The sequence below is a fragment of the Muscardinus avellanarius genome (assembly GCF_963383645.1).
Source record: "Muscardinus avellanarius genome assembly, chromosome: 10".
Lineage (NCBI taxonomy): Eukaryota > Metazoa > Chordata > Mammalia > Rodentia > Gliridae > Muscardinus > Muscardinus avellanarius.
The window spans coordinates 18,631,370-18,658,152 of record NC_137796.1 but is presented as its reverse complement, the minus strand read 5'-3'; the positions used below and the strand labels follow the sequence as shown (position 1 = coordinate 18,658,152).

Below are 26,783 nucleotides of genomic sequence, written 5' to 3'. Positions count from 1 at the left end.
GAGCTGCGGAGGAGGCGGATCTGGGAATGGGGAGGGGGCGACTAGGGGTGCAGCTGGCCTCTGCGATGAGCTCATCTTCCTGGCCTCGGGGCCGATGTAAGCCGCTTTGGGGCTGGGACCCAGTGACTGAGCCCGGCTGAGCAGAGCGGGAGCCCGGCGTGGTCCCGGCGAGGGCTGGAAACGCAGACCCCCGTCCCAGGCCGTGGAGGCCGCGGTGGGGGCTCTGCACGCAGCTGGGCCCGGGCACCCTGCAGAACTGGTTTGGGGAAGGGGCTGCGCCTCAGGGCCAGAGGCCAGGCTAAGGCAGCCTCTGCGCTCTCTGACCTCCTGTCCCGGGTGAAGCCGGAGCTGCCCGCTGACCCTCCCAAGCCAGTTCCGACGTGTGTCCAGGCTGCCCCGCAGACACCGCCGCGTGCAGCCTAACACAACTCTAACGGTGCCGGGGAGCCGGCTGCGGGCCGCGCCCGGGGCCTGCCGCCTGCAGCCGAGGCGCAGCCTGCTGAGAAGGGTTACGACCATCTGGCAGAGGCAGAAACAGGCCCAGAGGGGTTAGAAACATTCTCAAGGTCACACAGCTGCTTGGGGAGAAGCAGGAATTAGAAGCACCATCCCCCTTCGTAGTATTGACAGTGTGGGGGAATGAAAATTGGGGATTGAGGTACAAAATACTCGAGTGGGACCAGGAGGACTGGCATGATTCCACCTGCCTCCCGGGCCCGGGTCCTGTAGGCGGAGGCGGGAGAGGAGCCTGGTGAGCCGTCTGGGGTCTGGGCTTGGGTGGGAGTCAGGGTCGCACGCCAGGCGTCCAGCCGAGTCCCGCCTCGGTGGAAAAGCAGGCGGGAGGGAGCGGGTGAGTCACCGCGGCCCCGCTCCTCCGCCGCCTCTCAGGCTCGCGTCCCAGCCAGGCCGGGACCCGGGGAGGCCGCCGGGCTCCCAGCGCGCGGCGGACCCGGAATGTGACCAGCTGACCAGGGAGGAGGCCTGCAGGAAGTGAGGCCGCCCGGCCGCCTCCGCCCGGTTCCGGGGTGGGGGGTCCCAGGCCCGCGCCTCCCTCCCCTCGTCCCTGCGCGCTCGGGTTGGCAGCTGGGGGTGACGTCAGCAGCCGGGTTTGGGGCAGTTGCCATAGAGACAGTTGCAGGCTCTGGAGCGACCCCCTTCTCCTGTGCAGCCGCCCCTGGCCCGGGTTATTTTTAGCGTCTGTTTACCTCGGTCCGGGGCGGCCACGCGGCGGGGTGGGGCGGGACCCGGGGACTCCTCGGCTTGGCCTGACATACCACTGAGCTGGGCTATGCGCGTGGCCTCTGCACCTTCTGCCCCGTAGGATGTCCCAGTCTCGGCGCTAGGAGGTTTTGGGGGGCTAGGAACTGGTGTCGTTAGACAGATCAGGGTTCCCTTCCCTACCGCTCTGTGCTTGCTAGGACCTGGATTCTTTCCCATTTCTAGAACACACCGTAGGGAGGCCATGAGCTCAGAGACAACCCTGGCTCTTACCAGTCACTCTCAGCAACTGAGATGGCGCCTCTCTCTTAGCGCAAGGGGTTATGCCTTTTCCCTCCACTCTCAGCAGGGGAGCTCCCTCTGAAATGGTCAGGTGTCCACTTACAGGGAAATCTGTGCCAACAGTTACACATCCTGGTTCCTGAAGGGGGTAGGTGCCGGCAGAGCCCCAGCCAGAAAAAGAAAATTTGTGGGGCAATGAGCACTCGGTCCAGAATCCCAGGGTACCACCCTGCACCACCCCCAGGAGGCCGGATGGCAGCAGGTGGGGTAGGGAGTCAGGGTAGACTCCCCTGCAGGTGAGGATCCTGGTCCAGTGTCCAGGGGGCCCTGCCCCCAGCTTGGCTCCCTCCACCCCTCATCTCCCAGGTGCTCAGGCCCAGAAGGCTCAGTAGTGAGCCAAGTAGACAGGCCCCAGGCCCCACAGGGCTCAGTGTGGAGGCTGGGCAGACCCTAAAGGAGAACTGACAACCGAGTTATGTGATCTTGTGGAGCAGAGAGAGGAAGCTATGGAGGCACCAAAAGGGGGAACCAATGGCGGGCAGGCTTTCTGGAAGAACATATTTTTTAAATTTTTATTTGTTTATTTTTGTACTAGGAATTAAATCTAGGATATTCTTCCTCTGGGCTACATCCCCAACCCCTTTTATTTTTTATTTTGAAACAGGGTCTCCCAGATGAGGCTGGGCTTGAACCTGCGATCCTTCTGTCTCAGTCTGCCAAGTACTGGGGTTTATAGGCATGTGCCACTGTGCGCAGCTGGAGGAAGAATGTAGAGAGTCAGACCTGAAGAAGAGTTTAGGCTGAGTGTAGTGGGCAGAGGGCACAGGAGCAATGGAGGCTGCTGCTCTGATGCCAAAGAACTTTGCAGATAAGAGAGGGGCTCACTGTTGCTGAGGGAGTATGACGTTGGGAGGAAGGGGACAGGCCCAGAAGACACTTGTGGGTCACATTAAAGAGTTTGGGCATGAAGGCAGGCTTCTGTGGGACAACTAGTACATAGGAGCCTGGAACAGGAGGATTGCAGGCCTGTGTCCAGCTCCCCAACTTAGTGAGATCCTCTGCAACTTAGTAAGCCCCTGTTTTAAAATGTAAAAATAAAGTAGGGCTAGGGGTATGGCTCAGCTGATTGAACACTCCAGGTTCAATCCCCAGTAACACACACACACACACACACACACACACACACACACACACACACACACACCACACGAATCTGGGCTTTTACCTGTGGTGCAGGGGGTAGCTTTGGATATTTCTTAAGAGTCTGAATAGATGAATATTAAAGATTTAAGGTCTTGGAGTCACAAGTCTGTTGAATCCTGACCCTGCAGCTGAGTGATCTCAGGCAGGTTAATAATCATTAATAATAACAGCAATTATTATTTGCTGTGTGTTAACAGGTAGTGTGTTAATTCCTATGAGACACAATCCTCCTTCCCCCACCTCGCCCTATAAGGAGGCGTCTCACTTCAGCCTCCTAGCTTCTCTTTGAGGTGGTGGTTGTGGTTGCCATGATTATCCTCATTGTACAGAAGTTGGAAGACCAAAAGCTTAAGAAGTGTCTTGCTCAAGGTCGCACAGTGAGTTAGTTTCAGGTTTCTCAGCTGTGAAATGGGGCTAAATAGAATTTACCCATAGGATTGTTGTGGAAATTAAATGAGAAGGTGTTTGTTAAGCACAGTGCCTGGTAGAGAAAAAGCACTCAAAAGCAAAAACAAAGGACGGTTTTTGTTTGTTTGTTTGTTTGTTTTGCGTTGTCCTGTAACTGGAATTTTCAGAAGAGAGTGTTGCTATTGGATTAAAGAATGAGTGGCCTGCAGCAGGTTGGAGAGGAGGCAGGGAGCCTGTTAGGAGGCTACTACAAGGTTCTAGGGGAGAGTTGGTGATGGTTTTGGCCCAGTTTCTGGCTGTGGAGGTGGAGGTGAGGATTCCAGAGACATTTAAAAGCTCCTTGCAGGAGTGGGTTGACTGAGTGCTTGTGGGGGAGGCAACTGAGGCACCCAGTATGACTCCCAGTTTCTGTCTTGAACAACTGGGTGTAAGGATGGTGGGGCTGTTGTGGATGGGGTAAGTCTGGGGAGACTTAGGCGTGAGGAGGGAAGTTTGGGGACCTTAGCTCATCCCCTTACAGGCCACTGTGCACTGTCAGCTCCTAGAAAGGCATCTGGCAGGCAGTTGGATATGCAGGCCCAGGGCTTGCAAGAGCGGTTTGGCCAAAGGACAGATAAGGGAGCTAACAACATTCTGCAGGCTTTGAGCTGAGGGAGATGGACACAGCCTAAGGGCAGGGAGGGTGAGGTCCATTTAGGGAAGGGCGGAAGAGCAGGGCCTCTGTGGAAGAGAAAACCTGTGGCCAGAGAAGTAGGTGGACTACCGGGAGCATATTCCCTTTTGAAATTCAAGGGAAGGAAGGGAAGGGACCCACCAAGTCAAAAGCTTGACTGAGATCAAACAGGATAAGGACTGAGCTTAGATACTGGGTTGATTCATCAATAGGGAGGTCACTGGTGACCTGGTCTGGACCAGTCACAGGAGGGTGAGCACAGAAGGCTGACAACTGAGACCGACTGACCGGGTGAGAACAGCAGTAGGTGGGTGTGGTGAGGAAATGGAGGTGACCATTCTTCCAGAAACTCAGAGAGAGGTCGGGTGTGGCGGTGCACGCTTGTAATCTCAGTACTTGGGAGGCTGAGACAGGAGGATCTCCGGTTCACAGTCAGCCTCAGCTACTTAGTGAGGCCCTTTGTAACTCAGTGAGACCTTGGTTCAAAATAATTAAAAAATAGTGTGACCTGGGCGTGATGGCACACGCTTGTAATCCCAGCATTCGGGAGGCTGAGACAGGAGGATCTGGGTTCACAGACAGCCTCAGCTACTTAGTGAGGCCCTTTGCAACTCAGTGAGACCCTGTTTCAAAATAAAGAATAGCTGGGTGTGGTGGCACACGCTTGTAATCCCCGTGCTTGGGAGGCGGAGACAGGAGGATCGCGCAGGTTTGAAGCCAGCTTGGCTGGCTTAAGAGACCCTGTTTCCAAATAAAATATAAAATAAATATGGGAGTATAGCCCGGAGGTAGAAGGGTTCCATCCTCAGTAACACACACACACACACACACACACACACACACACACAAGGAATAAAAAATAGGACTTGGGATGTAGCTTGGAGGTAGAATTCCCCTGGGTTCCATCTCCAGACCCACAAAAAAAAAAAAAAAAAAAATAGGGCTGGGTGTGTAGCTCAGTGGTAGAATGCTCCTGGGAGGTAGGGAAAAAAAAAAAAAAAGGAGAGATGGAGCAGAGAGAGTGGGGTTGCTGGAGTGAGACACAGGGCCCACAGGGGTGTCATTTTTTGTATTTACTTGTGTGTTCTTGAGTGTGTTTTGCTGTAGATCAAATCCAAGACCTCAAGATGCTAAGCACACACTTTACCACTGAGCTATAGCCCCAGCCACTTGTAGTATTTATTTAAATCCAAATTTATTTTTTGCCAGGCGTGGTGGCGCACACTTGTAATCCCCATGCTTGGGAGGCTGAGACAGGAGGATTGCACAGGTTCAAAGCCAGCCTCAGCTACTGAGTGAGGCTTTCAGCAACTGAGTTTCCAAATAAACCTGTTTCCAAATAAAGTATAAAATAGGTCTGGGAGTATAGCCCAGAGGTAGAAAAGCCCCTGGGTTCCACCCCAGCACCACACACACCAAAAAAAAAAAATTAGTTTTAAATATAATATATGCAGAAAATAGCCAGGTGCAATGTCATACTCCTATAGTCCCAGCTACTCAGGCGGGTGAGGCAGGATGATCACCAGAGCCCAGGAGTTCAAGGCCAGCCTGAGCAATATAGCAAGACACCTTCTCAAAAAAAAAAAAAAAAAAATATATATATATATATATATATATATATGTAGGTGGGCATGGTAACCCATGCCTGTAATCCTAGTATGTGGGAAGCTAAAACAGCAGGATTGCAGATTTGAGTGAGCAATTTAGTGAGGTCCTCAGGATTAGCAAGACCCAATTTCAAAGTAAACAAACAAACAAACAAACAAACAAACAGGAGCCTGGAATGGTGGCTCATGCTGGAATCCCAATACTTGGGAGGCAGAGATAGGAGGATCACAGGTTCTCGGCTAGCCTCAGCTACTTAGTGAGGCCCTCCGAAACTTAGTGAGACCCTGGTTCAAAATAAAGAATAAAAACTAGGACTGGGGTTGTAGTTCAGAGGTAGAACACCCCTAGGTTCAACCCCCAGTACCATAAATAAATAAATGATGGGACTGGGGACTGGGCATGGTGGCGCTCACTTGTAATCCCAGCATTCGAGAGGCTGAGACAGGAGGATCGCAGGTTCACAGCCAGCTCATCTACTTAGTGAGGCCCTCCTCAACTTAGTGAGACCCTGTTTCATAATAAAGAATAAAAAATAGAGCTGGGGACATAGCTTGGAGGTAGAATGCCCGTGGGTTCCATCCCCAATACTGCAAAAAAAAAAAATATATATATATGTATGCATATACATATACATATGGAAAATATATGTCATAAGTGTACAGCTTGATACATTTTTTTTGTAGTACTGGGGATGGAACCTGGGGCATTGTACCTCCAAGCTATGTCCCCAGCTCTATTTTTTTTTAGTATTTATTTATTTTGTGGTACTGGAGATGGAACCCCAGGGACCTTCTATCTCTGGGCTACACTCCCAGACCTATTTTAATAGTTTATTTGGAAACGGTCTCACTAAGTTACCAAGAGCCTCACTAAGTAACTGAGGCTGGCTTCAAACTGGTGCAGTCCTCCTGTCTCAGCCTCCCAAGTACTGGGATAACAAGTGTGCGCCACCAACGCCCAGCTAGTCTTTATTTTTTGAAACAGGGTCTCATTGAGTTGCAAAGGGCCTGGTTAAGTAGCTGAGGCTTCCCTAAGTAGCTGAGGCCAGTCTTGAACCACACAATCCTCTGGTCTCCTGAATGCTGAGATTATAAGGGTGTGCCACCATGCCTGGCCAGCTTGATACTTTTTTTTTTTTTTTTTTTTTGCAGGGGAACACACCCATATAGAATCAGGAAATAAAGCTTGGAAGACCTCTTGTGCCCCCTTCTAGTCAAAATAGCCCAAAAGTAACTTCTGAGTTCTGTTGACAAACATTACTTTTTGTGTGTGCAGGGCATTCTACCTATGAAGTACACCCTCAGCCCTATTTTATTATTTTATTTTGAAACAGGGTTTCACTAAGTTGTGGAGGGCCTCACTTAGTTGTTAAGGCTGTCCTCAAACCTGGGATCTTCCTGTCTCAGCCTCCCAAATAGTGGAATTACAGGTGTGTAATTCCACACCCAGCTGTTCTGCTTGTTTTTTTTTTTTGTGTGTGTGTGTGTGTGTGTTTTGTACTGAGGATGGAACCCAGGGGCATTCTACTTCCAATCTACACCTTAGCCCTAATTTTTATTCTTCATTTTTAAACTGTTTCTCACTGAGTTGCAAAGGGTCTTGAGGTAGCTGAGGCTGTCTGTGAACCCTGATTCTCCTGAGCCTCTCAAATGCTGGGATTACAAGTGTGCACCATCACGCCTGGCTATTTTGCTTGATTTTAAACGTCATTATCAAGGGAATCATGCATATATCCTCTCTTGCTTCTTTTTTCTTGTACTCAACATAATGTCTGTTAATAGTCATCCATAAAGCCAGGCATGGTGGTGCACATCTGTAATTCCCAGTACTTGGGAGGCTGAAACAGGAGGATTGCAGGTTCAAAGCCAGTCTCAGCAACTTAGGCCCTTCACAATTTAGTGAGATCCTGATTCAAAATAAGAACATAAAATAGGGGTGGGGTATATCTTAGAGGCAGAAAACCCCTGGGTTCAGTCTCTAGTAACACACACACACACACACACACACACACACACACACACACTCGCCCTTATTGTTGCATATAATTGTATTTTTTATTCTTTTTGCTCTATAGTAATCCTGTCATTTATTGATGGGCATTTGAGTAGTTTCAGGAATTGTTCTCACTTTTCATGTGAGGGTGACTTGAGCTTGGCGACTTGTGGACAAAGTTGGAAATATCCATGTTCTCTGAGAAGAGGCTGGAGCCATACAGGAGGACTTAGCAGGTGGGAAGTGAGAGTCTGGCGGAGGTTGAGGAGTGCTCTGTGGTTTCAGCCGTGGTGCTGTGCCAAGACCTCTAGGCTGTTTGTAGGTACAGTGAAGACAAGGAGTTGGGTTGCCAGGGTTGGCTTCTGCCAGGTGGGAGAGAGGAGCAGAATGCTGAGGATGGGACTAGTGATGGAAGGGCGGCTGTGGATGCAGGGGAAGGAGAGTGTGCAGAGAAGGTAAGGAAGGGAAAGTAGGAGGAGCTGGCAGAGAGAAAGAAAGCAGAGGCGGGCTGTGAGTTCCGCGCAGGGTGGTGTCTGTGAAATTCTGGGCTGCATCTCCAGTGGCTGGCACATACTTGGCACAAGGTTGTCACTCAGTGAATAGTTGAATAAATGAGCTGAGAGCTCAAGGGACCAGAGGTCTCAGATAAAATGTAGGTGCAGTGGAGGGTGATGGAGAAGTCAGGAGATTATGGATCGTGTGGCTGTGATTTAGGAAGATGGCATTGCAGAGCACATAAGGCTGGGGCGTTCCTCCCAGAAGGAAGGCTGAAGAAAGCAGTGTCAGTATTGGGTGGGCACTACGAAGGAACGCTTAGGTCTCCAGTGGGTGCACGCTGCCTAGTCTTCGAGGGGGAAGAAGCGCCTAGCATTTCTCAAATGGAGTCCTTGGACCTCTTGCAGCTGAATCTGTAGGCCTGGGGAGGGGGTGGACTTATTACAAATCCAGTCCCCCAGACACATCCTGGGCTTCAGGAGAAAGTGAACACCTGTGTTAGAATTGAGTCACAAGGAGCAGGAATGTTTATGGGGTGGGGGAGCATCCAGCTCCTCCAGGGTCAGGGAATGCATACCCAGTGGACCCTGAGCATGATGGCCTCTACCCATGCTGGAAATGGACAAGGGCTAGCCAATGAAGAGATGTAAGGAGCAGGAAAGAGGCAGCGCCAAGGGGATTCGGGGCCTGGGGAGCCCGTGTATTCTGGGGACCAGAAGCATAGAACCTCAGCCCTGGAAGCCGGGCAGTGGGACCTCACCACTTCTTCCTGGGCTTGAGAGAAGTAACTAGATTGAGCACCTCCTCTATGGGGATAAGGGTGCAGGTGTTGTAGGGAGCCCGAGGGATTCTCTGCGCCCCCTAGGGGCAACCAAACTAAATGGGGGTTGATCCAATCTCACACTTTAAACTTACCAGACCCTCCTGCTCAGCCCCCTGCGCAGCGCTCCACTGGCACAGTCCCGACACTCCGACACACCGAATCCCCCCACTCCCCACACGCTTAGAGCCCAAACGCTCAGCCCTCTGCCTGTTCAGCCTTCCCTCAGCACCCCTCAACAGCCAGTCTTAGAGCTCCCTCGCAGTCCTCCTGTGCCCCTTATCCTACCCCTCCACATTCATCCCGGAGCCAGCTCCCTTCGCGCGCCCACTCCTGACCCTGGCCCCCTAAGTGCCCTCCCGGAGGGGATCCCCTGGCCACCCCTCCCGGAGGCCAGGCGGGCAGAGGCTCGGCGCCCCCAAGTCCGGCGGGGCCCGCCCCATCCCGGCGGGCTGAGTCAGGCGGCAGGAACTGGGCGGAGGGAGGCGGCGAGAGGAGCCGAAGCCAGAGCGGCCGCGAGTGAGTGCGGAGCCCAGCGGGGCCCGCACCGAGTGGCCCTGGGCCGGCGGGGACGCGGGAGACGAGCGCGGGGAGGGGGCGATCCGGTACCTGCCATGAACACCAAGAAGAAAGGTAGGACCGGCCCTGCGGCTGCAAAGGCTCTGGGCTGGCCACAGGGGTGCAGGCCACTGGGGGTGCAGGCCGGATTCTGGGAGCCGGGGGTCGCTTCTTTGCCGGAGCGGGTGGGGGTCTGCCGAGGATCCCTTTTCGCCTGGGGGAGAGGTGAAGGCATGCGTTTGTGACTCAGTTTCCAGGCCCGAGCCTCGGGAAGAGTGGAGGGGGCGGGGCACTTCTCGGCACTGCCCCCCACCCTGGGATTCCCCCGGCACCCGGCGGGGGGGCCGTGGCGTCGCGGCGCCGGGGAGCGGGTGGGACTGGGGGGGCAGCTCAGCCGGGGCGGATGATCCGGAGCCCAGCCCGCGCCGGCCCGGCCTGTCGGGCAGCTCGGCGGGCTCGGCGCGCGCCCCGCCCCTGACCTCCCGCGGCCTCCCGGGGTGGGGGCGCCGGCGCTCGGGGTCCTGGGGGGGCGGCGAGGGGCCGGGCTGGGGAGGCCGCCCCGCCCCCGGGTAAACAAACAGGCGCTTCCGCACATTCTTCCCGCGCGCCGCCCCTTTCCTGCTCCTTCCCAGCGGGAGGAGGGTCCCCGCGCGACCCCCCCTTCCTGCCCCGCGGCAGGCGGAGCCCGCACCTCGGCAGGAAGTGGGGGCCGAGCCGAGGCCACGCTGAGTCCCAGGCCGAGTCCTCCGCGGCTGCCCTGTCATTAGCGCCGGCGGGGCCGAGAGCGCCCAGGCCGGAGCCCACTGGGTCGGACCCGGTGACCGGGAAGGGCCTGCCCCAGCCCCGGGACCCGGCCGCGGGGAGGGGGTTTCAGGACCCGACTAGTGCTGGACACCCTCCCCGCCCCTCACCCCGCCACCCCAGGGAGCCCCGCGCGGACTCATTCCATGATGTCCCTGTCGGTGCGGCCGCAGCGCCGCCTGCTCAGCGCCCGGGTCAATAGGAGCCAGTCCTTCGCAGGCGTCCTCAGCAGCCACGAGCGAGGGCCCAGGTACGAGCGGTGGAGTCAGACGGGGTCGGGACGGGTGTACAGTGAGGGTTTGGGGGACTCTTGTTTCCCGCGTTCTGAGCGCAGCCTCTTCTCCAGGAGCTTCCAGGTCTTCAGTCCACCGGGGCCTCCACGGAAGCCTCCAGCACTCTCCCGCGTGTCCAGGATGTTTTCTGTGGCCCACCCAGCCTCCAAGGTGCCACAGCCAGAGCGGCTGGACCTGGTGTATGCTGCACTCAAGCGGGGCCTGACGTGAGCACCTCCCTCCCCAAGCCCCCAGCTCCTTTCTTCTTGGAGATCTCTCCAAGAAGAAAGCCCTGTGCCCAGGGCTGCTTGAGGCTGGAGAGGTCACTTGACTCTCATCACCTCTCTCCAGGGCCTACTTGGAAGTGCACCAGCAAGAGCAGGAGAAGCTCCAAGGGCAGATAAAGGAGTCCAAGAGGAATTCCCGCCTGGTGAGTGACGGGAGGGATGCCCTTTGCCTTTGCTGTGGGGGGCTGGGCAGGGCCGCGTCTTTGTGACATCAGGCTATTTTCAGGGGTTACTGGGTTCAGGTGTGAGTTAAAAGGGGGTATTAGGAAAGGGCTGAAGGGTCTTTCTGTCCCCAACTTCTTTGCTGTGCGCTTTTTGTTTGGGACACTGTGCCTGCTCATGGGAGCTCCTAGTGGAGGCTGGACCCCCTCAGACATGACAGCAGATTATGTTGTAATGGTACTAAGGACATGCCAGGTGTTTCCTGGAGAAAAGGTCAAGACTCACTAGAGAGGGGCACACTTCTGCTGAGTCTTGAAGGATGGGTCTGGATGGGTCCTATGTAGACCTCCTAAGCACCCCTTCTCACCTCCCTCTGTAGGGCTTCCTGTATGACTTGGATAAGGTGAGTGAATATATATAAAATGGTGCTGGAAGGGGATGGCTTGTGGGGAGAGGAAAGGACCTTGGGCCTAGGGCCCCTCCTGACCCACTTCTCCCCCAGCAAGTCAAGTCCATTGAACGCTTCCTGAGACGACTGGAGTTCCACGCCAGCAAGGTACTTGTGCAGTAAGCATGTAGAGTGAGATGGGGCTGGCTAACAGGGAGATGGGGGTACGGGACCCTGGGTGTACAGCCCAGGAATGAGCATCAGTCTTCCTGCTGCCGCCCCACTCAACCTCTCAGATTGATGAGCTGTACGAAGCATACTGTGTCCAGCGGCGTCTTCGGGATGGTGCCTACAACATGGTCCGTGCCTATAGCACTGGGTCCCCAGGGAGCCGAGAAGCTCGGGACAGCCTTGCTGAGGCTACTCGGGGGCATCGAGAGTACACCGAGGTGAGGGATGAGTGCCCTTGAGCCAGAGACAGGGTGTGGCGGGGCTGGTGAGAGCACTGGTTCTTCATTCTCTCCTGTCCTGTCCCTCTCTCTCCCTCTCACCCAGAGCATGTGTCTGCTGGAGAGCGAGCTGGAGGCACAGCTGGGGGAATTTCATCTCCGGATGAAAGGTACTCAGTTGTGGGAGCAGGAGGGAGTTGTGCTCAACCAATCCCCCTCCAACATGGCTCATCTACTTCTCTCTGCACTCCCAGGGCTGGCTGGCTTTGCTAGGCTGTGTGTGGGCGATCACTATGAGGTATGAGGATGTGCAGGGAAGGGCTGGGAGAGAGAGGTCGCAACCCCCAGGGCTGCCTCATCCTGCCTGTTTCCTCAGATCTGCATGAAATATGGCCGACAGCGCTGGAAACTTCGGGGCCACATCGAGGGTAGTGGAAAGCAGGTGTGGGACAGCGAAGAAACCGTCTTTCTTCCTCTGCTGACGGAATTCCTGTCCATTAAGGTGACGTCTCTGCCTGCATCCACAGGACAGTTCTGAGAAGCCCATGACCCTGTGAATCCCTTATCATCCTCCTGACCCTGAAGCACTTACTCCTGTGATCCCCACATAGCTCCATGGCCCTGTGAAGATATGATCAGACCTCTGATCACCAGGGGCTCCCGGCCCCTACACCCTTGTGACCCCACTCTGTGCTCTTGGCTACAGGTGACAGAACTGAAGGGTTTGACCAACCACGTAGTTGTGGGCAGCGTCTCCTGTGAGACCAAGGACCTGTTTGCTGCTCTGCCCCAGGTTGTGGCTGTGGACATCAATGACCTTGGCACCATCAAGCTCAGCCTGGAAGTCACATGGAGGTTGGTGGGCTGACGGCCTTAGGGCCAGGGTCAGGAAGGCTGTGGCTCTGCTGACAGCTGCTTCTCTTCTAGCCCCTTTGACAAGGATGACCAGCCCTCTGCTGCTTCTACTGTCAACAAAGCCTCCACCGTCAACAAGCGCTTCTCCACCTATAGCCAGAGCCCACCAGACACACCGTCACTTCGGGAACAGGCCTTCTATGTGAGTCACAGCCCTATCTAGGCCTCACCATCCCCCGGAGGCTTTTTAGGGGTGATCCTTTCTGAAATGTCGTTCTCTCCTAGAACATGCTACGGCGGCAGGAGGAGCTGGAGAATGGGACAGCCTGGTCCCTGTCATCTGAATCTTCAGACGACTCGTCCAGCCCACAGCTCTCGGGCACTGCCCGCCATTCATCCCCCAGGCCTCTGATGCAGCAGCCCGAGACCCCACCCATCCAAGTTGCCTTTCGTAGGCCTGAGACCCCCAGCTCTCGGCCCATGGATGAGAGGGCCATGGCCCCAGCCCTGGCCAATGGGCATACCCCCTACAGCAGGACTCTGAGCCACATCAGTGAGGCCAGTGTGGACGCTGCCCTAGCTGAGGCTTCAGTGGAGGCTGTAGGCTCAGAAAGCCTAGTCCTGGGACGGAGCCTGCCCACACACCCAAATCCCACTCGTGGGGAACACCCTAGTCATGTTCCTTCTGCCATAGACCCTGGCTGTTGTGCCATAAGCCCCAGCCTCAGTGCAACTGCCCCTGCACCTCCATGTACAGAACCTGCCCCATCCGCACATCTAGAATCAGCTCATAAGGCCACAGACTCTAGCCCTGCTGAGCTGCCAAGCCCTGCCTGCCCGACTCCAAGCCCCACCTGTAGTGCCACAAGCCCTATCGACAGTGCTCCAAGCCTGCCTTCTACCACTACAGGGTCTGTCCACTCACCCATGCTCTCTACCCTCAGCACTACAGGCTCTCCCCCCAATACTACAGGCCCAGTCCAGACCACAAGCTCTACCCAAGCCACCCCAAGCCCCACCCATTCCACAGTAAGCCCCACCCACACTACCCCCAGCTCCACCCATACCACCCCCAGCCCTAACCACACCACTCCCACTCCCACTCCCACCACTGTAAGCCCCACTCACACTACCCCAAGCCCCACCCACACTAGTATAAGCCTCATACACACTATCCCAGGCCCCACCTATACCACTGCAAGCCCCACTCACACTACCACAAGCCCCGCCCACAAGGCCAGGATGCCAACTCACACCACTACAAGTCCTACCCACGATGCTGCAGGCCCAGTCCAGACCACCACAAACCCCACCCTTACAACCATAAGCCCTTCCGCTTCTGGAGATCTTGCTATGCTCCCCAGCCCCTCTGCAGACCCCACTCTTCCAAGTACTGACCTTTTGCCCTGTAGCCACCCAGCCTCCACTCCCTGTACTCAGGCTGACTCCATAGCTTCCAGCACCTCCTACTCGAGCCCTACCTATTCTGGCTGGAAACCTCTCACAAGTTCTGTACCAGATACCCCAAAGCCCATCCTTCAGAGCCCAAGTTCACCACCTTCACCCATAGCCCCTGGACCCCAGCATTCAGAACTTAGCCTGGCCACAGCTGCTCAATCCCCAGCCCCAGGGGCGACTGGAGAAGCTGGGGACAGAAGGCTGGAGGAGGCCCTGGGAGCCCTCATGGCTGCCCTGGATGACTATCGTGGCCAGTTCCCAGAACTGCAGGGCCTGGAGCAGGAGGTGACCAGGCTGGAAAGTCTGCTCATGGTGAGGAGGGCTGGGCTGCGGCAGCACAGGGAGGGTGGCCAGGTAGTGGCGGCAGCTCTGACCCTCTTCACAACCCCAGCAGAGACAAGGCCTGACTCGCAGCCGGGCCTCTAGCCTCAGCATCACTGTGGAGCATGCCCTGGAGAGCTTCAGCTTCCTCAACGAAGATGAAGATGAAGATAATGACGGTCCTAGGGACAGGTGAGACGGGGGCTAGGTGAGAGAGAGACGAAGGGAAGTGGTGGGGCAGCGCCAGGTGGAGGAGCAGCAGGTGAGCTGGGAGGAGGTCAAGGTGGGGCAACAGATGAGGCGGGGCCAGGTAGAGCACGTGAGGGTGGATTTGCTGGCAGGTACGCTTGTGTTCACTCCCACATACACCTCCTGTGTCCTTGATGTCTGCACCTCCAACCCCATCTATCTCCAGTGCTCCTAGCCACCCTGCTCCTCGGCTCTGCAGTGTCTGCCTCCCCCACCGGCCCCCGTCAGCTCACAAGCCTCCTGCCCCTCCTCTTTCCGTTGGCCTCATCTTGGACTTTCCCTGTGATGGGGCTCTTTCAGTGCCTCCCCACGCATCCTGCATCCCCCAGCATTGGTCAGGAGACAGAGGGCTGTCTCGACCCCGACTGTCCCGGAGGCGTCGGCCCCTCAGTTCTCAGTCTCGAAGTGGCCTTTACCAATTCCCACTTGAGAGCCGTGCCCACTCCCTCTTCCCTCTGCAGTTTCCCAGGTTACGGCCCCATGCCTTGCGCCCCTTACAGTCCCCGTTTCATAAACCATCCCGCCTGCAGCCCTACTCTCGCCCATCCCAGCCCCAGAAGCCTCTGCGGTCCTAGCTGGGAGTGGCCCTGGGCCAACTGACCAAAGACCTCTGCTGGTCACAGCCCCTTCCTCCTCCTGGAAGTCCTTACCCAGTGTCTGTTGTCTGTGCATTGTCTGTTCTTCCATTCTGGGATGGGAGGAGCTTAATAAAAATAAACAATGATGACCAGATGGTGATGTGTGCTCCTGGGGTGGTTGACCCCATTTTTCTCTCAGGCCCCCAAGCAGCCCGGAGGCTGGGGCTGAGGACAGCCTTGACTCACCCAGTGCCCACCCCCTCAGCACGGGGTGTCCAGCCCTGGACGCTGCCTTGGTCCAGCACCTGTACCACTGCAGTCGCCTCCTCCTGGTGAGGCTGGTGGTATTTCTCCCACCACCACCCTACCCTTGTAACCCCTGTCCCAGGGAGCCTGCCCTTATCCTGGCCCTCTGTACCTCTTGAGTTCTATACTCCAATGCCCCAGGGCCCTGGCATCTGGTTCTTACTGAATGGAATATCTCCCACACTCTGGTCCCCTGCGCCCTGCCATCTTCTCCCTGTGCATGCTGGGGCTAGTAGTCCATGTACTTCATCCTCCCCATGCCCTAGTCTGAGGTCTGTGCTATTTGGCCACCTTGTTCTTCAGAAATTGGGCACATTTGGGCCTCTTCGCTGCCAGGAGGCATGGGCCCTGGAACGGCTTCTGCGGGAAGCACGAGTGCTTGAGGCAGTGTGTGAACTCAGCAGACGATGGGAGGTCCCTGCCACCTCTGCCCAGGAAGGTAAAGCCCCTTGCACTTGGGCTCTGGTGCCTACCTGAAGATCCTACCTTACCTTACCCCTATTTACGTGTCTGCCTCCTCCTCACTGCTCTGTTGCTGACGGGTTCCCACACCAACATACACACCTCCCTTACAGTTGTGCAGTTCTCTGCCTCTCGGCCTGGCTTCCTGACCTTCTGGGACCAGTGCACAGAGGGACTCAGCCCCTTCATCTGCCCCGTGGAACGGGTGTTCCTCACCTTCTGCAGCCAGTACGGTGCCCGTCTTTCCCTGCGTCAGCAAGGCTTAGCTGAGGCTGGTGAGTGGGCTGTCCACCTGGCCTCTCTTGTCTTTTCTTGGCTCCTTAGGGACGGTCAGCCCTAAGCATATGAGCTGGACACTGAGGAGAAATAACAGTGGGTAGGGTGTGGGCAGGGAGCCGTCTTCCTCCTAGAAGCCTGGGCCCATCCTGACTCAGGCTGTGGTGCTGCCTCCCGTAGTATGCGTGAAGTTCCTGGAGGATGCCCTGGGACAAAAGCTGCCCAGGAGGCCCCAACCAAGCCCCGGGGAGCAGCTCACTGTCTTCCAGTTCTGGAGTTACGTCGAAGCCTTGGACAGCCCCTCCATGGAGGCCTACGTGACCGAGACTGCTGAAGAAGGTGAGGCAGTGACTGGTTACAGAGCGTCCTGCAGGCTCAGGTGTGCAGGAGGACCCCAAGACAAGGCCTCCTATTCTAGGAGTCTCCTTGCCTAGCCACCTTGTCCCGATTCTCCACTCTCTTTTTTCAGTGTTACTGGTGCGGAATCTGAACTCCGATGACCAGGCAGTTGTGCTGAAGGCCCTGAGGTTGGCACCAGAGGGGCGGCTGCGGAGGGATGGGCTTCGAGCCCTTAGCTCCCTGCTCGTCCATGGCAACAACAAGGTCATGGCTGCTGTCAGCACCCAGCTCCGAAGCCTATCGCTGGGCCCTGCCTTCCGGGAGAGGGTACGAGTTGGGCAGCATTCCCTTGAGGGCAAGGGCTAGGGTCCCGGGCTCTCAGTGTCTGGCTAAGTCTGCTCTCCCACCCTTGCCCAGGCCCTCCTGAGCTTCCTGGACCAGCTTGAGGACGAGGATGTGCAGACTCGAGTGGCTGGCTGCTTGGCTCTGGGCTGCATCAAGGTAACCCCTGTTAACCCACTCAGCTCTTCTCTCCAGTCTGGCACCCCCATGCCCAGACCCTTCCTACCTCCTCCCGAGTCCATCCCAACATCCTCTTCCCTAATAGGCTGCGGAGGGCATTGAGCCCCTGGTGTACCTGTGCCAGACAGACACAGAAGCTGTGAGGGAAGCTGCCCGCCAGAGCCTCCAGCAGTGTGGTGAGGCTGGGGGATGGGACACAAGGGTCAGGCGGGTTCCGGGACATCTCGGCAGTGAGAGTAGGGTGAGATGGGGTCAGGAGTAGAAGACCAGGGAGAGTCCAGGGCCACTCTTGACCTCATTCTCATGCATTACAGGGGAAGAAGGACAGTCTGCCCACCGACGGCTGGAAGAGTCACTGGATGCCCTGCCCCGGATTTTTGGGCCCAGCAGCATGGCTAGCACAGCATTCTAAACTCTCCACCACTGGCTCCCAGTGCCCTTTCCCCCCATTTTCAGGGCTCACCAGGCACTGGCAGGGAGGGTGAGGGCTGGCTCCAGACACCCCTCCCTCTCCACAGATTCCTAGCAATGAAAATCTAATATATTCTTCTGTTGCCCTCGGGGTTGGTAGGGTCAGTGCCCTCAGTCAAGTGCCTCCCAGCACATCCATGCCAGAGTGTCCAGGGCCTGGCCATCCTGCCTCTGCCTCGCCACATCCCTTGGTTTTGTATTTTATTTACAGAGTTTTACAGAAAATAAAAAAGCAAAATGCCTTTCCTACATGGTGCACTCCTGACCTTCTGCTCAAACACCCTCTGGTGTGCTCTTCCTGACGCCAGCGCATCCACTCCAGCTGTGACAACAGCTTGTGCATTTGCCCTGGAAATCCTGGTGGAAGAAAGCCCAGAAGCTGAACTAGGCTTGGAGAGCGCTGGGGAAGAGGGTGAGGGGCATTGCTGAGGAGGCTCAGCCTGCAGCTGGGCCGGGAACCACCGCCCCGGGTGGGACTCAACTGTGGACTTGGCCCAGGGAAGTCCCAAAGGGTGCCAGTCCTTGTAACAGCTGTGGCCCAGGGGGCAAAGAGTAATAAGCAGGTGGAAAAGCCGGCACAGCGTGGATGAGCTGGCCACGAGGGGGCAGCAGAACTGCAGCAGAGATGCCAGGCGGCTGGGTGTTCCCATCGGCTCTGGCAGCTTCCTGCAAAAGGGCTGAAGGAGCTCCTGTGGGAGCCAGGGGAGGAGATCCTTGCAGAGGAGAGGAGCTGAGAGGACTTGGGGGAACTGGCAATCCAGATAGGTGCCCGGTGACCCAGGACAGCCAGTCCCTCCCCTCCCCAAGATGTCTCCTGTGTAATAACAAACCTGCAGAACCCTGTGGCCCCCCAACTGACTTGTGCTGCTTCAGAAAATGGAGTTCTCAGGAGAGGGCTCCCCAGCCCCAGAGCTGCCTGGCACATGAATGTGTAAACCCAGGAGGTCAAGAGTCCTATGGGAGGAACTAGAGGATGTGGTGGGACTTCAGGATGGCAGGACTGCTCTAGGGGGGCCTGCAGGAGGCCCAGGCTCAGCACAGATCATCCTCCCTTCTTGATTTTTATCCAGGGAGATGGTGCCTGTGCAGGGCCTCCCACTCTCTCAACCCTCTCTGTGTCTCTTGTGCCTGTGGTGGTACCACTGCAGTGGGACAGCATGTGCACAGAAGCATCACGGGGGCAGGGGTATTGGTGTGTGTGTGTGTGTGTGTGTGTGTGTGTGTGTGTGTGTGTGTGTGTGTGTGGTGTCCCTGCACTCTGGAAGAGCCAGTGAAGTGCCAACAGTCGCCCTGAGGATGTAGGGCGGTGACCCAGATCCCTGGAGGCGCCCTACCCCCAATGCTTTAGAGCCCTATATGAAGAGGATTGGCTGGGGCCTTAACCACCTGCTGGGGAAGCCACACTGAGCAGAAAAAACAAAAAAAACGGTAACAGGAAGGAGTACAGGAAACACCTGCATGTGGATGCAGGTGGCCTCCAAGCAAGAGGGCACACATCAGCTCTCACACACTGGCACAACTCTGCTCCCTCTGCAACCATGAAGGGTGACCAGGGTGGGATAGTGCTGCTCAGCTTTTCAGGTGGCCAGCTGGGGTGGCATGGGGTAGATGAGGCAATCAAGTGGCCATGGTCACAGCTTCCCCACCTGCCCTTAAAGAAGGGTTGCTATCCCCAACCTACCTCTCAGAGCCCCTTGGGCCTAATCCTCCCTAAGAGGCCCACTGGTGTGGCACGACTGTCCACCTGCACCAAAAACATAGCTTTGTGATGGGGAAAAAGGAAGCGAACACCAGGTGCTGGAAAAGTGTGGATGGGGTGACTGAGCCAGCCCAAGCTCGCAGCTCAATCCTCAGAATGGTGGGGCCCGGGCAAGAAATGGAGGATGGAAAATGTCATTTCAGTGAGGGGTCAACCGCGGCTGTTACTGAAAACTCCCGCTCTCCAGTGCTAGGAAGAGACAGAACCCTTCTGTGTTCTCTACTGGGGCAGGGGGGTGGGGGCTAAGACCGGAGCCTCGTGTGCAGCTCTAGCTGAGGGTGTACACCAGGCGTGGGACAGGAACTGGAACCGGGCTCGTGGGCGTAGACCTCAGGCCTTTGCCTCCCAAGTCTTCCTGGCTCGGTGGAGGCGCTCAAGCCTTCTCATCGTCTCATCTGTAACTTCAAGTCAGGCTAGCTGGTGTCCTTTGCCCAGGCTCAGGCCCCAGACTGAGATGGTGCAGTGCAGGGCAAACCCTTGTCTTCCCACTTCTAACCCTCTCTGCGCCGTCTACTCCACAGGCCTCACACAGGGCAAAGCTACCCCTCACCTCTCCCCCGCTCCTACCCTGCTGCCATGCAGGTGGGGTGGGAGGTTGATGACATCATTATAACCACAGGTGCCGGGGCAGGGGAAGCCGGTGCCAGCTCCAGTAAGGTGGCATGTGGAAGTGGGCCTCCAAGGCCTGTGGCACACCAAGAAGTGCCATCGTTGAGTCACTGAGGCACAGCCAGGCCTGGGCCATCCTCTAAGGGCTCTGCTCAGGGGAAACTGCTACACACGCACTGCAAAAAAAGGGGCCAGGCTGAGGTGGTCTGGGCTGCAATTTATTGTGTTGGTTGTTGCTGGAGCCTTCTTCTGTGCTCCTCTTCTTGTGCCCTCGTCCAACCTTACCTTTCCTCTCGTCCTCTACTCTTCTTTTTCATGTATTCAAAGCTGCAGAGAACCAAAAAAAGAAGAAAGAAAAAAAAGGCATGTTTGTGAAGGCAAAGAAGCAGATGGGCTGGCACGTGGGAAGAGGACTGCTTCTTTGTCTCACCCACAAAGTGGGGGAGCCTTCCTTGTGCGTTGTTGTGCCTGGTGTGTGGGAACAATTTGCTGAACCCCAGGCATATGACATGCTCTCTCCCCTCCTCCCTCCCCAGACAGCCCTGGGGCGCCCTGTTGAGACCATCCACCCCCCACCGGCTCTTGCTTGGTGGCTGGGCCTGGCTTTCTGGGCATGGAAGACATGGGAGTTTGGGAAGATTGCAGTGCCTCATATAAACTGCTAAGGAAGCACCATCTACCATCTAGAAAAGAAGACTGTCATTGGCCTACAAGGAAGGTGCCTCGTTTCAGAAGGCTATGATTGGGCGATGGCCACTCGTCTAAATTTGATGTCAAAGGTCAAGTAGTCTCAGTCTTTGCTGAACTTGCTACACACTCAAAGCACATGGACTCGGGAAATGCCGACTTAGAGCAGCTGAATTTCTATGACTAATAAATACCTATGTTTCCAGCTATCACCTTAGGACCTCCTCCTTCTCCTCTGGTATCCCCTTCAGTGTCACTACACAGGGTTCCACACTTTAGGCCTGTCCTCCTCACTATTTTATTTTTTGCCGGTACTGGGGATGGAACCCAGGGGCATTCTACCTCTGAGCTACACCTCCAGCCCCATGTTTTAGTCTTTTTAAAATTTTGAAACAGGGTCTCACTGAGTTGCAAAGGGCCTTACTAAGTAGCTGAGGCTGTCTGTGAACCCAGATCCTCCTAAGCCTCCAAAATGCTGGGATTACAAGCGTGTACCACCACACCCAGCCTCCTCACTATGTGTGTGTGTACGTTTGTGTGTGTGTGGTACTGAGGGTGGAACCCAGGGGCTTTTCTACCTCCAGGCTATACTCCCAGACCTATTTTATACTTTATTTGGAAACAGGGTCTCACTAAGTAGCTGAGGCTGGCTTCGAACCTGTGCAATCCTCCTGTCTCAGCCTCCCAAGCGCTGGGATTACAAGCGTGCCTGGCCTCTCCTCACGATTTAGTACACACTCCTGCCAGGTGTGATGGTGCACGCCTGTAATCCCAGTACTTAGGAGGCCAAGACAGGAGGATCTCGGGTTTAAAACCAGCCTCAGCAACCTAGTGAGATCCTTTTTCCAAATAAAAAATAAAAAGGCTTGGGGGTTAGCTAAGAGGTAGAATGCCCTGGGTTGAATCCTCAGTACCACACATGCACACGTGTGTTCACACACACACACACACACACACACGCACGCACACAAGAACACACTCCCTGGACTAGCTCACCTACTCACACCAACCTACCTGCGGAGCTGCTGAGGCTGTATGACAACCATTTGCACAGTTCTCACTTCACTTCTAGACCCCAGCACCTAACTGCAGACTGGAAACTTCTTTTTTATTGTTGTTGGTTTTTGTTTTGTTTTTTGGTGGTCCTGGGGGTGGAACCCAAGGGCTTTTCTACCTCTGGGCTATACTCCCAGTCCTATTTCTATATTTTGTTTGGAAACAGGGTCTCAGTAAATTGCTGAGAGCCTCACTAAGTAGCTGAAGCTGGCTTCGAACCTGTGCGATCCTCCTGTCCCAGCCTCCCAAGCGCGGGGATTATAAGTGTGCGCCACCACGCCAGGCTCAGACTGGAAACTTCTGGTTTTTTGTTTTGTTTTTTGGTGTATAATACTAGGCACTGAACCCCAGCACACACTGCCACTGAGCAAATGCCCCAGCCCTTTTTATTTCTTGATTTAAAACAGGGATTTACTGATTGCTAAGGCTAGCCTTGAACTTGCAATCCTCTGTCTCACCCAAGTACTGGAATTGTAGAGACGTCCCACAGTGCCAGGGTTAGAAACTTCCTTTTGAAACATATGAAGCATTTCAAACTCACCATTTCAAGATTAAACTCAACATCTCAAAATCTGCTTCTCCAGAGCTCTTGGGGTCACCAACTACATAGGTGCCCAAGCCATAAAACTGGGCCTCATCCCTGGCTTTTTCTTGTCCTCTTATCCTGTCCCAGCCATCAGAATCCTCTCGATTAAATACCCTAAATATTTCTTTCATTTACTCATTGATTTATTTATTTGTAGTACTGGGGATGGAACCCAGGGGCAGTCTATCTTCAAGCTATACCCCCAGCCCTATTTTTTTTTTTATTGTATACTTAATTTTATTTATTTATTTGGTGGTACTGGGGATGGACCCCAGGGGCCATCTATCTACCTCCAGGCTACACTCCCAGACCTATTTTATATTTTATTTGGAAACAGGGTCTCTTAAACCAGCTGAGGCTGGCTTCGAACCTGCGCGATCCTCCTGTCTCAGCCTCCCAAGCGCAGGGATTACAAGTGTGCGTCACCACGCCCAGCTCCAGCCCTATTTTTTTTTTAATTCTTATTTATTTATAGTGGTGCTGGGGATGGAACCGAGGGCTATTCTATCTCCAAGCTATACTTTCAGCCCTATTTTTTATTCTTTATTTTGAGACAGGGTCTCATTGAATTGCAAAGGGCCTAAGTAGCTGATGTTGTCCTCTCGACCACGATCCTCCTGTATCAGCCTGCCGAATGCTGGGATTATAAGTGTGCGCCACCATGCCTGGGTTCAGGCACTTTTTTTGGTGGTACTGGGGGTGGAATCCAGAGGCTTTCTACCTCAGGGCTATACTCCCAGAACTATTTTATATTTTATTTGGAAACAGAGTCTCATTAATTTGCTGAAAGCCTCACTAAGGCCGGGCGTGGTGGCGCACGCTTGTAATCCCCGCGCTTGGGAGGCAGAGACAGGAGGATCGCGCAGGTTCGAAGTCAGCTGCGTTGGCTAAGAGACCCTGTAGCCCGGAGGTAGAAGGGCTTCCAGGAACCCCAGTACCACCAAAAAATAAAAAAAAAAAAGCCTCACTAAGTAGCTGAGGCTGTCTTCCAACCTGTGCAGATCCTCCTGTCTCAGCCTCCCAAGCATGGGGATTACAAGCGTGTGCCACCACTCCTGGCAATCTTTTTTTTTTTTTTTTTTGGTGGTACTGGGGTTCCTGGAAGCCCTTCTACCTCCGGGCTACACTCCCAGACCTCTTTTTACATTTTATATTTGGAAAGAGGGTCTCCTAAGCCAGTGCGCGCGGCTGGCTTCGAACCTGCGCGATCCTCCTGTCTCTGCCTCCCAAGCGCGGGGATTACAAGCGTGCGCCACCACGCCCGGCTATCTTTTTATTTTTTTAAACAGAGTCTTACTGAGTTGCAAAGGGCCTTGCTAAGTAGCTGAGGCTGTCCACAAACTGCCTTATTTATTTATTTTGTTGTACTGGGGATAGAACCCTGGGACTTTCTACCTCTGAGCTATACTCCCAGACCTATTTTATATTTTATTTGAAACATGGTTTCACTAAGTTGCAGAGAGCCTCACTAAGTAGATGAGGCAGGCCGCAAACCTGTGATCCTCCTATTTCAGCCTCCCAAGTACTGGGATTACAAGCATGAGCCACCATGTCCAGCTGGTCCCTATTATTTTAATACTTATTTTGATATTGAGGATTGAACCCAGGGGTAATTCTGTCTCTGGGCTATACCACCAGCCTTTTTTTTTCTTTTAGTTTAAAACAGGATCTTGTAAAGTTGCTGAAGGTCTTGTTAAATTGCTGACACTGGCCTCAAACCTGTGATCCTCCTGTCTCAGTCTCCCAAGTACTAGGAATACAAGTATCCACCACCATAACCTGCTGGTCCATGTTGTTGGTAAACAGCTTTGTTGAGAATCCACATACCATGCAACTCAACCATAAAGTATATAGTTCTGCCACGTGTAGTGGTATATGCTTGTAATCCCAGCATTTGGGAGGTAAGCCAGGAGGATCACAGGTTTGTGGGCAGTCTCAGCTACTTAGCAAGGCCCTTCTCAACTTTGTAAGACTCTGTTTCAAAATAAAAAATAAGCCTGGTGTGGTGGCACACACTTGTAATCCCAGTACTTGGGAGGCTGAGACAGGAGGATCACAGGTTTGTAGCCAGCCTCAGATACTTAGTGAGGCCCTCTGCAACTTAGTGAGACCTTGTTTCAAAATAAAAAATAGAAGTGGGCATGGTGGCACACACTTGCAATCCCAGCACTTGGGAGAATGAGACAGGAGGATCACCGTTTGCAGACAGCCTCAGTTACTTAGTGAGGTCCTCTGCAACTCAGTGAGATCCTGTTTAAAAAAAAAAAAAAGGATAAAAATCGGGCTGGAGGTGTAAGCTCAGAAATAGAAGGCCCCTGGGTTCAATTCCCAGTAACACACACACACACACACACACACACACACACACACACACACACACACGATAAAAAAATAAAATCAGCCAGGCATGGTGGGGCACCCTTGTAATTCTAGCACTTGGGAGGCTTAGGAGGATCGCAGTCCCTAGTACCACAAAAACAAAACAATATAACCTCTCCCCCCAAAAATAAAATAAGCCGGGCGTGATGGCGCACGCTGGTAATCCCCATGGTTGGGAGGTGGAGAAAGGAGGATCGCGCAGATTCGAAGTCAGCCACGCTGGCTTAAGAGACCCTGTTTCCAAAGAAAAAAGTATAAAAATAATTCTGGGAGTGTATCCCGGAGGTAAAAGGGTTTCTAGGAACCCCAGTACCACCAATAAATAAATAAATAAATAAATAAATAAATAAATAAATAAATAAATAAATAAATAAAATATAGAGCTGGAGGTATAGCTTATAGGTAAATAATCCCTGGGTTAAATCCCAAGCACCGCAAAATAATTAATTAATTAATTAATTAATTCAATGGCTTTTAGTATATTCAGAATTGTGCAACCATCACTTTTTGTATGTATGTGTGGAACGAGGGGTTGAACCCAGGGACATTCTACCTCTGAGCTACACCCCCAGCCCTACTTTTATTCTTTCTTTTTACCTTCCTTTCTTTTTTTTTGCGGTACTGGGGATGGATCCTGGGGGCATTGTACCTCCAAGCTATACCCCCAGCCCCATTTTTTATTCTTTATTTTGAAACAGGGTCTCGCTGAGTTGCAGAGGGCCTCACTAAGTAGCTGAGGCTGTCCTCGAACCATGATCATCCTGTCTCAGCCTCCCATATGCTGGGATTATAAGCATGCACCACCATGCCCAGCCTACTTATTCTTCTTTTCTCTTCTTTTCTTTCTTTCTTCCCTTTCTTTCTTTCTTTCTTTTTTCATTACTAGGGGCATTCTACCTTCGAGTGACATCCCTAGTCCTATTTTTTCATTCTTTATTTTGGAACAGGGTCTCACTGAATTGCAAAGAGCCTCACTAAGCTGAGGCTATTGCCATCCTTCTGTCTCAGCCTCCCAAATGCTGGGATTACAAGCATGCGCCACCACGCCTGGCTCCTGTTATTTATTTGTTTGTTTGTTTATTTATTTAGTGCTACTGGATTTATTTATTTATTTATTTAGTGCTACTGGTGTTTCTGGAAATACTTCTACCTCCGGACTACACTCCCAGACCTATTTTATATTTTTATTTGGAAACAGGGTCTCTTAAGACAGCACGACTGGCTTCGAACCTGCGCGATCCTCCCGTCTCTGCCTCCCAAGCGTGGGGATTACAAGCGTGCGCCACCACGCCCGGCTGGATATTTATTATAAAGGAAATCAGGTTAGGTTTATCCAATTTACCTGGTTCTAAGAGTCACATGAGAATTTTCCTGGTGGTTCAAATTCAGCAGATAGGGCAATTTTCTATTTAGTCAGGTTGTATCTCCACTTATTATCTATCCCAACACCCAAGGCCAGATACATAGTGGTGATCAAGAAATGTCCTTTCATGATTGCCTCTAAAATCTGTCTAACTCTGGGCTCCTTATATCCAGCTCCCCAATCCAGGTAAGGTTCTACTCTTATCTCAAAAGCAATAAAAAATATTTTGAGCATGACAATACCACATGTTCAATACAAAAGAAGTCAGGAAACTCAAAACACTACCCTTGGGGTCATCATTTATCTGTGGTATTACCCAGCCTAGAGCATAAACCTGGGTCCTGAGCAATTACTCAGGAAATACTTATTAACAAGTCATCCCAAATACCTTGCTATCTGCCTGAAATTTCCACCACTAAAACTCTTTCTTTGAGCCACGTTTGGTGGTGCATGCTTTTTTTTTTTTTGGTGGTGGTACTGGGGTGGAACCCAGAGGCTTTCTACCTCTGGGCTATACTCCCAGACCTATTTTATACTTTATTTGGAAACAGGGTCTCACTAAGTTGCTGAGAGCCTCACTAAGTAGCTGAGGCTGGCTTTGAACCTGTGTGATCCTCCTGCCTCAGCCTCCCAAGCGCGGGGATTACAAGCATATGCCACCACGCCCGGCAGTGATGGTGCATGCTTTTAATCCCAGCATTTGAGACAGGAAGATCAAGGTTTGTGGACAGTCTCAGCTACTACTTAGTGAGACCCTTTGCAACTCAGTGAGATCCTGCTTCAAAATAATGAAGCCAGGAATGGTGGTGCATGCTTGTAATCCCAGTTTTCGGGAGGCTGAGACCAGAGGATTGCAGTTCGCGGACAGCCTCAGCTACTTAGTGAGGCCCT

At 53.7% G+C, this 26,783-nt stretch overlaps 1 protein-coding gene across 2 annotated transcripts; it reads left to right on the top strand.

The window, feature by feature from the left end:
- Window positions 1–520: 520 nt before the first annotated feature.
- On the top strand, window positions 521–17,394 carry RIPOR1 (RHO family interacting cell polarization regulator 1; the record flags this gene model as incomplete). 2 transcript variants are annotated; one of them, XM_080704491.1, is made up of 22 exons in its annotated part: window positions 521–548; window positions 10,182–10,308; window positions 10,405–10,557; window positions 10,682–10,760; window positions 11,159–11,182; window positions 11,282–11,335; window positions 11,464–11,616; window positions 11,723–11,786; window positions 11,871–11,914; window positions 11,993–12,118; window positions 12,323–12,471; window positions 12,544–12,673; window positions 12,757–14,241; window positions 14,321–14,442; window positions 15,277–15,409; window positions 15,687–15,822; window positions 15,959–16,120; window positions 16,302–16,460; window positions 16,591–16,787; window positions 16,878–16,961; window positions 17,068–17,158; window positions 17,297–17,394. In XM_080704491.1, the coding sequence occupies exons 2-22, from the start codon at window positions 10,205–10,207 to the stop codon at window positions 17,392–17,394; spliced, it is 3,747 nt and encodes a 1,248-aa protein (XP_080560617.1). In that variant the 5' UTR covers window positions 521–548; window positions 10,182–10,204. The 2 variants fall into 2 exon arrangements, with proteins under 2 accessions (XP_080560617.1, XP_080560616.1); XM_080704490.1 differs by lacking the exon at window positions 521–548 and adding an exon at window positions 9,095–9,332.
- Between the last annotated feature and the right edge of the window lie 9,389 nt (window positions 17,395–26,783).